We start from the raw sequence: 15,271 nt of genomic DNA, 5'->3' as shown, positions 1-15,271 counted from the left end.
AGCTTTAGCGGGGCAGAGGGTCTCCAGCACAAGCACAGGTGCAAAACCCACCGGTGTGGCCGCGGGCTGCCGCAAAAGCTTCAGCACCTGCACAGGGAACTGGTCTCTGAGCAGCTCCGGCTGCTGCTCTTTGACACTTATTATAGGAGCAATGAGGGTGGGCTATAAACCACCTCTTTAATGCCCCCAGTAGGTGTCCTGCCAGCTCCTGGTGGGAGAGGAGGTAGGGTGCAGCAGCTGCTGGCCCAGGGAGGGTTTGCATCTCTGGCTGTGCCTGTTTTCCTCCTCCTTGCTGCCACAGACCGATGGCACAGCGGGGTGACATATCATCTCTTCCTCCCTGTTTCCTGCTGGGGGGCTTTGGGTTGGATGTGCTCCACCATGCACATGGGAGGCTGGAGAACAGGTCATGTCCCTGCTGCTCAGTGCGTCTCCAGAGGGGGTATTTAGGAGACTCACGGGGCTGGGGGTGTTCAAGAGGCATGTGGCTCTCCCAAAGAGTGGTTTTAGGGTGAGGCAGGTGCCCTGGGCAGCCCTTTCACAGCTTCTTGCAGTCAGTGGGGTGCAGCATCGAGGCTAGAGCTGCTGGGTTGTTTCAAGGGACTCTGAAGGAGGTGAGTCCATGGGGCCAGAGATGAATGGGCAGTCTGCAGTCATCAGAGTGAGACGTGAGAGGGTTTTCAAGTCCCGTCATTTCCGTCTCCACTTTACACCTCCAGCCTCGGAAGACGGCCTTGGTGCAGGGAGCTGGGATAGCCCTGCTTAATGTGCCCCACAGCTCCCTTTTATCTCCAGCAGCATCTCCCCTAAGGTCCCATGCAGCTCAACGGATTGTAAATACCCACAGCTGGGGCTTACCACCAGGAGGAAAATGATGCCACACCACAACCCTGTCCCTAGCCAGGACTTTATCACCTTCTATGTCACCCTCCCTGCACCACCACTGCTGCCCTGCCTTGGCAGAGAGTGGAACACCTGCAACTTGCAGGTGATCAGTGATGCCTGAGGTGTTGTCAGAGTCCCAACCACCAGCTGGATGTACCCAGAGTCCGCCTGAAGCTGACAGCCAAGGCAGCAGAGGGGTCCCCAGGTGCAGCAGGGTCCCAGCTCGGCAGTCCAACGCCTGTCTGCTTCCACCTTCTCATCTTCTTCCATGCCCATCAGCCCAGCACCAGCACTGGAGCTTTTTGTTCCTTTTTTATAGCCATCTCAGGGTCTTACACAGCCACTGGTGCAAAAAGAGACTGGCAAAGGGGCTTCTCAGTGTGCAGTTTGCTGCTCAAGGGGAAAAGTCGCAGGGCTCCCCAACAGTTGCAGCAGTGCTGGTACCACAGGGGCTTATTCAAAGATGCTACTGACATCTCCTCCTGGGCTGATGGATGGGCTTGGGAGGAATTCCCGGGCTAGCCACCTTCCCTCTGCGGCGTCTGTGCTCACAACAAATCCAGTTTCACTGGGAGGTTGTCATAGATGTTCAGCTGGAAAATGTGCACAGGGGAGGGCCTGGCGAAGATGGGGGTAGGGGAGAAGTTCTGGGGTTTTCCACCTCCTCTGTTTGCTGCCAGGGCCATGCAGAGCAGGACTGGGGGCTGGCCCAGAGGGGTCTCTGCAGGGCACAGCAGAAGGCAGAAGGGTGGTCAGCACCCCGTGAGTGAAGCCCAGGATGGGGGAAGAAATGAGGTTTCAGTTGTTGCATTCTTCCGGCACTAAGTTGCTGCAACATCCCGTGCCTCGGTTTCCCTCTTTCCTCTGGGGGGGGGTGACAGCACTCCCCTCCCTCCCGAAAGCTGCGTTTCTCTCCAGCCCCACCTTGAGCTGGACACTGCTAAGGGTTTTTATGTCTCTGGGGGCATTGCTGAATGAACCCCCCAAAGCTGGGGGTGATTTTCACCCCCCAGCCCTCCCAGAGACCTGCCTGATGCTGGTTCTTGGCTCCTCCTTCCTCCATCTTTAGCAGGAGCAGTGAAGGTGTCCCCACTTCTGGCCTGGTTCCCTGTGCCCAAACATCCCCCCTCTCCTCCTGGGCCCCACCTCTGCCTCAGGTAATTGCAGGAGGCGGGAAAACACTGGGTTTTCCAGGGAATGGTTTTGAGAGCCCTCGGGAGTGCTGGAGCTATGAGCAGCGCGTGGGGCCATGGCAGGCAGGGACCAGCTCCTCCCCAGCAAGCCCTCGCCAGGCTCGAGGGGAGCATCAGGAAGAAAGCAGAGATCCCCAAGCACCCGCTCCACGTCAGATACAAATCCTTCCTGAGCTTAATTCCCCACGTGCCAAGGGCGCTCCCGGCACCAGCACTGAGAATAAAAGAGGAAAGACTAGAAAGACCCAATGCTGCCCTGGCTCCTCACCCCATGGGGCTCTGCCGCTCTCTCCCAGCAAAAGCTGGGATCCATGGCCCGGGGTATAGAATGGGGAAAGTCCGGGTATCGGTTGGAGCCCAGCCAGGGACATTCACTGCCTTTGGGATTGTTTTGAAGAGCTGCTTCGCTTTCTAAAAATGAAAGGCATGCTAGAGCAGCCGGTACGGGGTGGGGTAAGCGTCGCTTCGAGGTTGGGATGGCATTGGGTACCCGGCCCCATCTCTAGGGTTTCCCCCAAGCCTGGGCTGCCCTCAGCAGCTGCAAGCATGGGGGAAATGAGGACAGGCGGGATGGGAGCATGCCCGGGCTCCCAGACACAGGGTTGAAGCTTTGCTTGGGACAAGTGGGGTGAGCTGTGGGCATCGTTTCAGGTGCCAGCATCCTCCAGTTGCTGGCAGCGTGCTGGTGTAGGCACCACAGCTGAGGGTGCTGCTGCCACTCTCTGCAAACATCACCGCCTGCTTCGCAGCCCCCTCTGCCCCTGCCGGGACTTCCCCGGGCAGGGCTGGCAGAGGATCTGCTGCCGGGCGAGTGCCGGCGGAGGCGGGCAAGGGGGAGAGAGCGGCGTGCCCTGACCTGCTTTAGCTATGAGATCACCCCACGCTCCTGGCTTTTAAAGAGTGATACCAAGTCGTACACGGCCCCGGGCAGCTCTTGATGGGTATGAGTGAGCACGAGAGGTGGGGAATCTGGGGACCTGCGCTTGCATGCACCCTGCTCCCCACAAATGTGCTAGGTCCGTTCGGAAAAATTCCCATGTTGTTTTGCATGAATCCAGGGGTCAAATCTGCGCCCCACTCGACCCCACGTGCTGCAGGCTTCTCTGGGGGCAGCTGAAGGAAACCCTTCCCGCAGGGTTTCTGCTCAAGCCTCCCCCAGGCATCAGCGGCGTGTGCTCAAGCACGGGGCGAAGCAGGGAGGTCACACTTGTCCATGCAAGGCTCTGGCTGGTGATTTATGCTCCTTGGCAATGGGGACACAACACAGGGATGAGCAGTAACTGGATCTGCGCTGCACCTGCACTGGGCCTCCTGCTTTCTCTCTGATTTAATGTCCCAGTTGAGAGGTGATGTCATTTTGGAGGGAGCCAGAAAAAAGGAAGTGCTGGAGAAGATAAGGTGCTTTAACTCTACCCATCCTGGCTTGGCCGGGTTTTGAACCTGGGAACTGTGTTAGCTGCCAGCCAGGAAAACATAAGAGATAGGAGGAAAGAGGTTGGTCGGAGGACACCTTCCTCTTGGGGCAGCGGGAGCTGACACCAGGAGCTGCTGAGATGGAGGGTGATGGAGGACCTTGGATGTTCCCTGGTGGTATGAGCACGATTTTGTCCTCTGTTCTGACTTCTCCATCACCTTCACCTCCCAAACACGTGGGGTGGGTTGTCTGCAGCAGCAGTCATACTCCACCAGAGCCCCAGTGCCACAACAGCAGCTAGGAGGGTGCTCCAGGAGGATCAGCAGAAATGCTGGCAAGGTGCTGGAGAAGGTAAATTGAGAACGTGCCAAGGCTGCCCTTCCTCCAAAGGGGAGAGAGACTGAATGGAAAGGTCATTACCAAAGGCTCATTAAAAGGTCTTGTTTAGCTGTGGAAATAGGCCAGGGATTCCCATGGTGCTGAGTCCAGAGACTTGGACTTTCAGAAGGATCTCGTGGGGGCATCCTGGTCCCTCTGACAGTTAAAGGTGGTCAAGCCCAAAAGTATTCTCTGCCCTTTGGGTGATGTCAAGCTGCATCTGCTGATTTGCATGATTGGGAAAACCTCAAGGGAGACTGGTTGGGCTGATACGACCCAAGGTCCTCTCTGTTGCACCAAGCTGCCACCCAGATGTCCTCAGCTGGAGGGGAGTGATGTTGGGCCACCACTAGCCAAACCCAGCTCTACCCCGGAGAATGGGATCAGTGAGCGAGAGCAAATCAGGATCACCAGTGGCCTTATGCAACTACGCAGGATGTACGACAGCACTGGGGGTTTTCCAGCTCCTTGAGCTGGCCACCATGCAGGCAGGACAACACTTGCTGCCCTGCTCGAGTCAGTGTTCTTGCTGCTTGAACTGGGGACTGGCTTTCATGCAGACTCATTCACATTTGGACCGTGCTTTCGACCGTGCCAGACACCATGGCGATAGCTCTGGCTGTCAGATGCCACATGCCACAGCCCCACCCGGGGGTTTTCTCTCAATATCAGGCTTCGAGATGCTCAAGCTGGGTATGACTGCCCAGCAGCTTGGTGCGGTAAATTGGGTGCTTCTTGCTGTCACATTCAGTAAGGTCAGAGCACGAAAAACCGCAATGGCCTGCAGGTACTGACGTGCTGGTCCGGTCCGATGTGGCGGAAATCAGGGGCTCAGCGGGACGGGGCAGAGGGGGCATCTCACAGAAACCGCAAAGTGTAAGTGTAGCCATTGTGGCAAGGTTTGGGCTGACCTCCCCAACCTGGGGAGTTTTGCACCTCGATAGACTTGCTTGCCGTCATCCTGCCCTGGCAGGTTTTGCTATCAAAAAGTGACCCTGGTTGTCCTCAGAGTAGTAGGCAGCCAAGAAAAGGACTTTGTCTTCCTGTCGTTTGTGTGAATGAAGTTGCGAAGAGCAGGAGGGGGTGCGGGATGCCTCATGTGTGCGTTAAGACCCAGCTGCAGCAGGAAAAATCAGAGCTGGGTCTTCATTCCTTTCTCCATGTGTGTGGCACAGTCATCACAATGTGTCTGCAGTGTTTAGCGATGGCTGGTGGCTTTTTGCTCCTCAAGGATCTGTTCTCAGTGCTGGAGGGTTATCACTGCTTTGTCTCCAGCCCGGGCCTCGGGATGCCAGGTACTGATGGTCTCAGCCTTGCTGCTATGAGTTCAATGTCCCCATTTTCTCTGCAGGAGGCTTTGCCACATTCTCGTCCTGCTTCCCGGGCCTCTGCGAGGGTAAACCAGCTGCCATCCTGCCGATGAGCATCTCCCAGCCATGCTTGCCCGTGGCCAACGTCGGCCCCACACGCATCCTGCCGCATCTCTACCTGGGCTCCCAGAAAGACGTTCTAAACAAGGTATGGCCCTGTCGAGGGGACATGTCTGCCCTGTCCCATCTGGGACCCCAGCCATGCAGAGGGGTGAGGACATTAAGGACTCTTCTCCTGTCCAGTGGGAGGAGCATGCCTGGTTGGTCTGACCCTACCAGGAGGCTGAAGTCAGGGAGTGCATAGGCAGAGCTTGGCAGAACTGGGGAAGGTGGTCACAGGATGAGATGTCTTATACTGATGAGCTTTGGGGTGGTCAAACTCTTCCCAAGTGCCTGTAGCAAACTCAGAGGCAGGAGGAGCACAGCTGGGAAAACACCTGGGCTTGGAGGGTCACTGCCCCTGGAGGGAGATGTGAGGCAGGAGCCAGCTTTGCTCCCACCCACCTTGCCAGCCAGGCTGCCAGATAACACCAATTTCAGCAACCCTGCAATCCCCTTGGGAGCCAGAAAGAGTGGGACCAAGCTGGGGTATTCAGCATGGCAGTGTGGGGACGGGCAGCTCTGGCCAGGAGCAGGGGCTTGTTCAGAAGGTGAACAAAATGAGCAAAGTTTGGCTATGGGGGGAGAGGAGAAAAGAGGGACAGTGCCCTTTTAAAGATGCTGGAAGGGCTGTGCTGTGATGTCACACCAGGGAAGGAATTTTGTTTAAAGGAAAAATAACTGCGAGAAGAAAGAAAGAGGAATTGCAGTTAAAATGCCACTGGGCGCCTGCCTACCGCGGGCAGGAGGGAGCCAGATGGGCGTCCTCTCCCAGGGCAGGCAAGGGGGGAGAGGGACCACGATACCGGAGGGGGGTTGGAGACAGAAAGGAGGGAGAGAGAAATTATATACAGGGAGTAGAAGGAAATGAAAGAGAAAAATGCCAAGAATGTGAGCCCGGGAGCTGGGCTGGCTCCGCTGAGCCGAGGCCGGGCTCTGCAGAGCCTGCTGGAGTGGGCAGGAACGGGCCGCTGGAAAGCCAGGGCCAAAATCCCGGTGCGGTCTCCTGAGGAGCCAATGTCAGGCAGGGAAATTGATGGTTTCCTTCCTTCCCCGCCTTCTCAGAGGGTTTTGTTCATCTTTTGGAGCTGTGTTTTCTGCCATCCCCATGATGTGGCCAGAAGATGCTCTATTCATAGGCAGCAGAGCGGGGTCAAGTGCAGAGGCTGTGCATGGGTGATGCTTCTCTTCTCCAGCATGTTGCAGAGGAGAGATCCCACATGGCAGCTCCATGCACTCTGACGTGTGGAAGGACTCTTTTATCTCCATGTTTTCTCCTCTCTTTTAATTCTGGGTCTTCCCTGGATTAGTGCAGACCAGGCACCGAGACCCAGCAGCTGGCATGGATGTTCCCCCATTTTTTATAAGCAACCTGCCCCCAGCTGTACAGGTGATACCTAATCTGATGGGACAGGGAAAGAGACAGGGGTCAGACAAGCCATAAATTCGGTGTCAGCACCGCATATAGGTGAAGCTGGCTGCAGTGCTGGGAGGGAAGGAATGGAGGTTGGTGTGGATGCAGCAGTACATGCCCAGCAAGCCAGTTCTTGTGGGTCAAACCTCACCCCTTCGTTGCAGTTTTTCATCTGACTCTATTTACCTAAGGTCTCCCTTGTGCCATTGCATTTTATTGAGTCAGAAATATGGGCAGTGATGGTGGCCATTGAGTAGCCAAAGCAGAAAAGTCACAGAAGGTTCAGTTCCAGGTTCACTTCAGCATCAGAAAGAGGGAAGAGATGGTTCCCCTCGCCACCTGCCTATGTCCCAACAGAAGAGTGTATGTTCACAGTGAAGAACTATGAACAGCTAACAAATCTGTGAGAACTCCTGCTGCGTTTCTGAGGGATGTGGGAGAAGACATGGGTTGACATTTGTTAACATAGGGTACTACCAATGACTTGCCCCACTTTGTTGGCGAGATGCCTGCTCTCTCCCTCAGCTGATACTTTCAAAGCTTTCAGCCAGAGTTTTTGCTGATTTTCTTTCTTGTATTTTCCTATTCCTCTCATACTGGCATTCTTGGTTTTTCCCCTCTGGGACTCCCTTCCAGGTGTCTTTGGTCTTGCTTATTTTTACTTGGACCAAAGTAAAGATCTGCTGAGGTTTAAACCTGTGTCAACTAAATTGACACAACCTTCTCAGCTGGTCTCTGCTGTACTACCATCAACTAGGCCAAGGCAGCAGTGGGAGACCCACAGGAGAAAATATTGGGATGGGAAAAGTCAGGGAGTGCATGGCAAGGCAGATCTTCAGCACTCAGTGCTGGCTGAACTCAGCCGATCATTCAATCGCTTCTTTCCCACCAGGACTTGATGACGCAGAACGGGATAAGCTATGTCCTCAACGCCAGCAACTCCTGTCCCAAGCCAGACTTCATCTGTGATAGTCACTTCATGCGCATTCCTGTCAATGACAACTACTGTGAGAAGCTGCTTCCCTGGCTGGACAAGTCAATTGAATTCATTGGTGAGCTTTTGTTACAATGGTTGCAGACCCTTCAGTTCTCAGCCTTCAAAACCTGAACTCTTCTTTTGTTCTTCATGGTCTGACTCCCAGCATCCCTTGTCCTTTCACACAAAGGGGTTGAGGGTTGGGGAGGGAGGCTAGAGTCATTTTGCTCACCATCTCTGACCACATTGATGCTTTTCTCTCTGTTTCCTCTACCATGCTCCAGACAAGGCCAAGGTGTCCAGCTGCCAGGTGATTGTGCACTGCTTGGCCGGGATCTCCCGGTCAGCCACCATCGCCATCGCCTACATCATGAAGACCATGGGTATGTCGTCAGATGATGCTTACAGGTGAGTTTTCCCTGGAGGGCAGGAAGCAGTTACGCCGCTATGCTTCACTCCTGGGAAGGAAAGCAGGCTGAACCCAGAAGGATAGGGTGGGAGCTCCTTGAAGCTCTGTCTTGGCTTGACTGAGTCCCAGTAAAACCAAACCAAACCTCCCTTCATAAAGTGCATGCAGTGAGGAGTGGCTGGGAGCGGTAAGCTGGAGGGAGAAGTCAGTCCCAGCTCTACCCCTCGGGCATCCCAAGGCCCCATGGTTCCCCAAGACCCCTTTCTCCGGAAGGTCTGGTTGGAAGGTCCTGGACAATGCCTCTTCTCCCCAGAGAGGCTGAGAGAGTAGGAGTGGCCTGCTGAAGGACCAAGCACCAACCGGCGCTTTCTGTGCCTCTTGGCAGGTTCGTTAAGGACCGTCGCCCGTCCATCTCGCCCAACTTCAACTTCCTGGGCCAGCTCCTGGAGTACGAGAGGAGCCTGAAGCTCCTCAAAGCCCTGAAGTCAAAGGGCGACCGGGGCGAGGGGGACGCCCAGCAAGACCCAGCAGAGGCGGCTGAGGGCAGCCGGCATCCCCCACCACCTACCTCAGAGAAGGCCGAGGAGGTGCCGAGAGGCACTGGCTCGGTGTCCCCACCCAGCGACCCCGAGCGGCAAGGTGGCACCCCGAAGGTCCTGTCGCCCACCACCCTGCAGCAGGGGCTCAACGGCTTGCACCTCTCCTCCGAGCGCATCCAGGACACCAACCGCCTGAAACGCTCCTTCTCCCTGGACATCAAGTCCGCCTACTCCCCCGGCCTGCGGCAGGACCCCCCCGGACCCCCTGGCCCCGGGGACGCCCCCAAACTCTGCAAGCTGGACAGCCCCTCGGGCCCCGGCGGCCTCGGCCCCTTCTCCCCGGGGGTGGACAGCCCCGACCGGCCAAGTGGGCCCGACCTCCTGCTGGAGGCCAAGGTGAGGCAGCGGCGGAAGCACCGGCACCCGGCGGGCTCGCCCGCCCACGGGCTCAGCCTCAACGTTGGCGGGGCCTGCGCCACACGCAAGAGCCCCGGCGCCGAGGACGGGCTGCCGCCACGGCTCAGCCAGCCGGCCACCGCTCCCGGCGCCGCCGCCGCCGCCGCCGCCTGGAGTGGGGTGCACCTGGAGTCCCCCAGCACTCCCTCCGGCGAAGCCGGCTGGTACTTCGGCACGGACTCCGGCAGCGCCGGCGGGAGCGGCGGGAGCCTGTTTGCTGGCACCAGCCCGTATCCACCGCCGTTCGGCTGTGGCAGCGTGGCAGGCGGCTGTGAGATCAGACTGAGGGACAAGGCGCGGGCCGAGCCGCGGGACGGGCGGCACAGCTGGCACGAGGAGGCCGGCGCTGAGAAGCAGTTCAAGCGGAGGAGCTGCCAGATGGAGTTCGAGGAGACCATGTCCGAGGGCAGGGCCCGGGAAGAGCTGGGCAAAATCAGCAAACAGTCCAGCTTTTCGGGCAGCATGGAGATCATCGAGGTGTCCTGACACCCACCCGGGACGCCTGGAGAGTGGGGACGGAGATGGGGCGGGGGGATATTTAAGCTGGGGGGAGAGGGGAGGGGAGGGGGGCGGCGGGGTTTTGGGGGAGTATTTATACCCACGCGTGCATTTTCGGGAGCGCACGCGCTGAAACCGAAGCAAAGGTGGATGAGTCTTTCCAGAGTCGGGAAACATAACGGTGGATGCTTAGTGTCCCTCCTGCACCCACCCCGGTCCTTCCCCCCATCCCCAGGGGGTCCCAGCCCTCGGACACCCACGCTCGAAATTTGGGCGTAAAATTCGAGCAGGAAGGGGCAGGGGTCGCAATTTTGGCTGCGAGGATGGGGCACAACGCCCTGGGGGGGGACCACGGCTGCCCCTTCCCTTCACCCAGCACTAAGCATGCTCCCCTGTGTTTCTCTGGCTAAGTATCCTAAAAATGCTGCACTGGAGCAGCCCTATACATATATAAATATATATTATATATAATATAAAGAAAAAAAAACCGAAAACACACACACAAAGGAAAAGGTAAATGGTTTTACTGCAATTTTTATTGAGACGTAAATAATATTTCAATTTTTTTGTTTTGTTTTTAATTTATTGAAGCTGTTCATTCTGGCAATGATTTGCAGACAATGTGGGGCGGTACTTTCAGCTCTATTTTTACTGTGTATGGTATTTAAATCTGAAATACGAGTTTCTAAGCAATATCTGAGGCCTGTGGCTCCTTCTATAGCTCATGTCGACGACAAAGATTTTCCACCCCTTCCCTCTGGGCACAGCAACAAGGGGACAGGAGACTCTTCTGGGCACTTTTTCTAGAAACGAACAAGGGAACGAGCAAACCATAAAACCTTCTTACAACACAAACTGAGCCAGAAAACTCTTCTGGAAGCTGCTGCCACTTCTTCACCCCTTGGTCTCTGATTATCCTCATCCACATCCTGGCCATCACCCCCATCCCCGCGATCATCCCATCCCAGCCATTGTCCCCACCCTGGCCTTCATCCCATCCCAGCCGTGCCCCCCTCCCCTCCCCTTGGGCTGCCCATCCTCGCTGGAGAGGGTGAGGAGGGAGTCACCCAAAACAGAGAAAGGGTGCCAGGTGCCACCTCCAGCTGCACGGAGAAAGAGAAGGCATCAGAGGTTGCTGCAGTGGAGGCAGGGAGGGGAGGCTGGTGGTAGTTGGGATTTCTTGTCGGGGGGTGTCTTGCCTACCCGCCCCAGCCCCTCGGCTCCCCCTTGCCTCAGCCACCTTGCTGGGGGGTATGGGCACCATTTTCCATGGTTTTTCAGGTTTCCCCCACCCTTTGCTTCACATCCAAGAAACTCATGGGGAGTGTGTTTGCAGGTGCCGGGACTCCCCCAGCCCTGTTCCCCTCTGGGCTGGCTCCCCTCCTTCCAGCAGGTGATAAGCCAGCCGGACACGAAACTCTGTAAGGGAGGGCACAACTGACTTATTTTCAGAGGCATTTGGCTGCTTCCCCCCATCCCAGTGGGGAGCCAAGCTCTTGCCCCCAAACCCCAACGTCAGGCTTGCTGAGAAGCTGCTTTATGGTGCTGTAGGCACTGAACTGCCTCAGCTGTAAAGCACATCTTTCCCTGCGGCTGTCTTTGCTTTCTCCCTCGTCTTGCGCTAGTTTGCAAAGCTAATACCTCAGGGGTCTCCGTTTGTGCATGTTTGTGTCCTGTGTCATCCTTGGAGTATTGTTTTTTTCTTTTCTGGGCCCACACAGTTTCTCTCCTTTTCCCCTGTTGCTCCTCTCGTCGTTCATTTCTATCTTTAAATCAAACTACACGTGACAAAACCAAATGATCTCAGGTTTAAAACTGAACACAAAGCAGAGGCATGAGGAGCTGCAATCATGTGAGGAGGGGCTGCTCACTTCAGCTGGTTGTTTCCTCAACCACCTCTGTGTCCGCAGTCGAGGCGAGTCTCCCTGGAGGCTCCTTGCTCTCTTCAGGCCAGCTTTAGTTTTCCTGATTTTCCATGGGGCCATTCGGTGAGATGCTGGGGACTCCCACATGCTCGTACCTGATTCCCTGAGGTGTGGCGGGGAGGGAGGGGGTGGCTGGCGAGCCAGGGACCACTTGCCTCTCTCCCCACATCGCTTTTGACGAGGGCGAGAGATCTCAGAGTCACCCCTCAAAAGTCCACCGCCACCCATCATTGCCTCCAGCAACCACCTCAAACCAGCTCAGTGTTGCCAACCTGAACATTTCTCCCTTCTGGCCATGAAAGGATGATGACACTATTTTCTAAGCTCTCTTTTTAGATTCCAATAAGCATTTGGGTCCATCCTGTGAGGCAGGCAGCTATTCAGGAGCTGCACTCACAGCAGGGTCTCCTAAGTGGGCACTGATATCAAGTCCAAGGAGGGAGGGAAAAAGGCTTTGTCCTCCCTCCAGTAAGCCACCCGAGCCCAGGGTTAGTGTTGCCTGCCTCCTGCCCAAGGAGTGCTGCTGGTCCCCCTTCCCCTCCTGCTGCCCTCGGCAGTGGGATCTCTTCCCAAGCACACCAGCGGTCATTGCCTGCTGATCTCTGCTCCGTATTGCTCAGTTCCTGCCCATCCCGTAGTCCTCCAGGGTTGGTGCCAGCACAGATCAGCTGAGCTCAGGTCAGGCTGGCAGGAGCTGGTTAGGTGTAGCTTTGGGCAATGGAGAGGGGGCTAGATGACTTCCCAAGGGATTTAATAAGAAGTGGACAACAGGTTGCTACAGCCAGGTGGGGAGATGAGACAAGGTGCTGGCAAGCTCTTGTGTAACTCATCTCGTTAGCTGATACAGTGTGTTATGAGTACAAAAAGCAGCTGGAGTAAGTCAGGAAGGAGAGGGCACGTGTTGTAAATGAGACTCTGAATGTCTGCAAAGCAGCAGATATGTGGTTTGCTTTTTGTCATCTCCACTCTGCCATCCCCTGGATACTCCTCAGCCGTGTTTAAGCCTTTAGGTGCTATGGACTCCTCTCTCCTCTGAAACCAGAGCAAAGAGAAGTAGATTTTAAGATTAGCAGATCATAACTGCCAAGAGACATTCATGACCCATCTCTGCAGCCTTATTTTGATGTACTTTCCATTCATCCTTCCCCTTTACATTGGGCATGTGCGCTAGAAGCCCTCTTTTGTGCAATATTTTAAGGCTACATCCAGAAAATAAGCTTTGATGGAGCAACCCTGCCTGAGTGTCTCCTGCCAGTGCTGACCCAAAGCCATCAGGGTCACTGAGTGCATTGCAATTAACTTAAATTATTTTTTAAAAATCAGACTCTGTCTAATAGACCGTTTTGTCCATGAATCAGAGACTGTGAGTTACCATGAGGTTGGATGTGCCGGCTGGTACCCTTCCCCATCATGTGTCAGCCAAGTCTTTTTATGGGCTCTCACAGCCAGATGACCCAACCCAAAGCCTCACTGGAACCAAAAATCATCTTTCCATGCTGATCTGATGAGGATGCATTTATTCATAGGGACCCATAGAGGCAGAAATGTGACCAGAGGAGAGGAAAGCTCTCTCCTGTCAAGGGAGGAACCAACAAAACTGTTGAGTGCCCAGCAGTTGCGGCGGTGGCAATGGCTGAGCTTTCCACCACATGAAGGACAGAGCAAACCACAGCTTTACTTCAGGCTAGAAGGGACATTGCACCTTCCCCTCCAGCCCTTGCCTGTCCCTGGGGCTGAGCCCCCCAGCCACCTCCTTCCAGGCCGCCTTTTGGGGGACTGAGCGAAGCCGGCAGGGGGGCAGTGATCAGGTCAGCAACACTGAGCCAGAGGCTTGAGTCGGAGCAGGCTCGTCCCCAGCCTCGGCAGCAGCATCCCCAGCCCCTGCTGCCTTCCCAGCCCTTCTCTTTGTCTGCTTGTTTCTTTGGATGTCCATTCCTGTTACATCTGCCCCTTAGGAGATGATGCCCCCCAGAACCCCCTCCTGTTGTCCCCTTCCCCCTCCCATCCTTAATACTAATGATAATAAGCTATCAGTGTTGTCATTGCAATCTATGAATGATAGATTTGAGTATTTATGATTATTATTATGATTATTATGGTTATGATTCTGTACTTTTTTGCTTCTTACTCTTTGTACGTTGCTCTTTGTTTCTCTGTTGTGAATAAACGCAAGGCCCCATCACACCTTCTCTCTGCTCCCCGCGGCCCAGCTGAGGCTGTGCTTGGCCCAGCTCCTGGCTGTCCCAAGCCCCAAGAGGCAAACCCTTGTCAGAGGAGCTGGAGGGTGGTGCTTCCTAAGGGTATAAAGACACCCAAACCCGGGGCAGATCCACTCTCTTAACTCTTCCCTTCCCTTCCTGCAGCTCCTCTCGCCTGTACAGGTGCCCGCTTATGTTTGCAAGAAGCAGAAACCCACTGGCACCAAGAACAGAGAATTAAATGGCAAAACCTTAAAGCTTTTGTAACAGCTTTAAGGAATGTTGGCCAGGCATCTAGCTCATGGAGTCAGCTCCCTCCAGGTTGTGGTCCTCTCACCTTCTTCTGCTGGCTGCACCTACAGGCTGCACCTTTACCCGCAGGGGCTTCTTGCTCTGCCATCGCAGGTGGTTTGCAAAGCCCCCCCTGCTCAGCCAAACCTGTACACTGGTACCCCGTTTTAGCCAGGTGCCCTGGGCTTTCTTGGTTTGAGTGTCCTCCGCATGCCGGTGAGGTCCCTCTGCCTGGGGACAGCATCACCTGGGGAGGACATGTGGCCAGTGTTAGAGCAAGCTCAGTGGCAGAGCAGCAAGGAGAGATGTGAGCGGCCTCCGGTACCTGGAGGGATTGAGAAAGGCACTGGGAATGGCTTTCGATGTGGGACTGGATACGGCCTTTATCCAACACTGATAAATCGGAGTGTCATAAGTGGACAGAGTCCAGTGCTGCTTTTTCACGCCCATCACCTGGGCTCCTTGTATAACCTGGAGGTTTCCAGATGACTGTAAGGTGAAGGAGGAGACATTAGGGGAAGGGAAGAGGAATCCCGTCTGTACCGCGGTATGAAACACTCTCTGTACTGCGCCAGCCCCATGAAGAGTCATTTTAATTTGCGGAGTTTAACACCATCCCTCTCCAAGTGGCCTGGGCACGGTCTCTTGTCTCTGTCGTGACTTTGCTTCACCGTGGGTTGGGGTCCTTCTCATCATGCTTTGCTGAACTCATTTCCGAGGTTGCTCTGAGACCGCACTAGAGAGCAGAGAGCTCAGGTCTCACCCCTCTCTCAGGGGACCCTGGCAGACCCCCGTTGGGGTCCCGGTCCGGCGTCACCCTTCCTACCTCACCTGCCTTTGGGGCAGCCATGGACGGGGAGGGAGCAGGCAGGTCCCCACCATGCTGGGGCTGAGCATCCTCAGCTCCTGCCCCTGTCCCTGCAGGATCAGGCCCTTCCTCAGCAAGCACAACACGGGGACGGGGTCTGCACCCACACTGGCGTACCTAGGGACTCCCAAGCAGGGAAGAGAGGCTCTGGCCACCAGCCCTACCACACTCCCTTCCTTGCTGCCCATTCGGCCAGTGCCAGCGTTGGAGCCGGGGAGCCACCCTGCCCCTGCCTCGTCTTTATTTATTTATTACCAGAGGCTGTAAACAGCAGTGCTTTTCTACCCTCTACTTTCTTTTCCTTTCTTTTGTATTTTGGAACAACGTGTTGTAATAAATACCCAAATAGGTGTTTTAA

At 55.5% G+C, this 15,271-nt stretch overlaps 1 protein-coding gene across 6 annotated transcripts in view; it reads left to right on the top strand.

Moving 5' to 3' along the window:
- DUSP8 (dual specificity phosphatase 8) overlaps nt 1-15,271 on the top strand; it is a 48,675-nt gene extending 33,404 nt beyond the window's left edge. For all 6 annotated transcript variants that reach the window (XM_030038849.1, XM_030038850.1, XM_030038854.1 and 3 more), the window contains 4 exons: nt 5,222-5,388; nt 7,646-7,805; nt 8,014-8,137; nt 8,524-15,271. In XM_030038849.1, the coding sequence (XP_029894709.1) occupies nt 5,222-5,388; nt 7,646-7,805; nt 8,014-8,137; nt 8,524-9,619 (1,547 nt within the window). In that variant the 3' untranslated portion in view covers nt 9,620-15,271. The remainder of the gene's footprint in view (nt 1-5,221; nt 5,389-7,645; nt 7,806-8,013; nt 8,138-8,523) is intronic.

The sequence above is a fragment of the Aquila chrysaetos genome, chromosome 16 (genome assembly GCF_900496995.4).
Source record: "Aquila chrysaetos chrysaetos chromosome 16, bAquChr1.4, whole genome shotgun sequence".
NCBI lineage: Eukaryota > Metazoa > Chordata > Aves > Accipitriformes > Accipitridae > Aquila > Aquila chrysaetos.
This window is presented reverse-complemented; position numbering and strand designations above follow the sequence as displayed.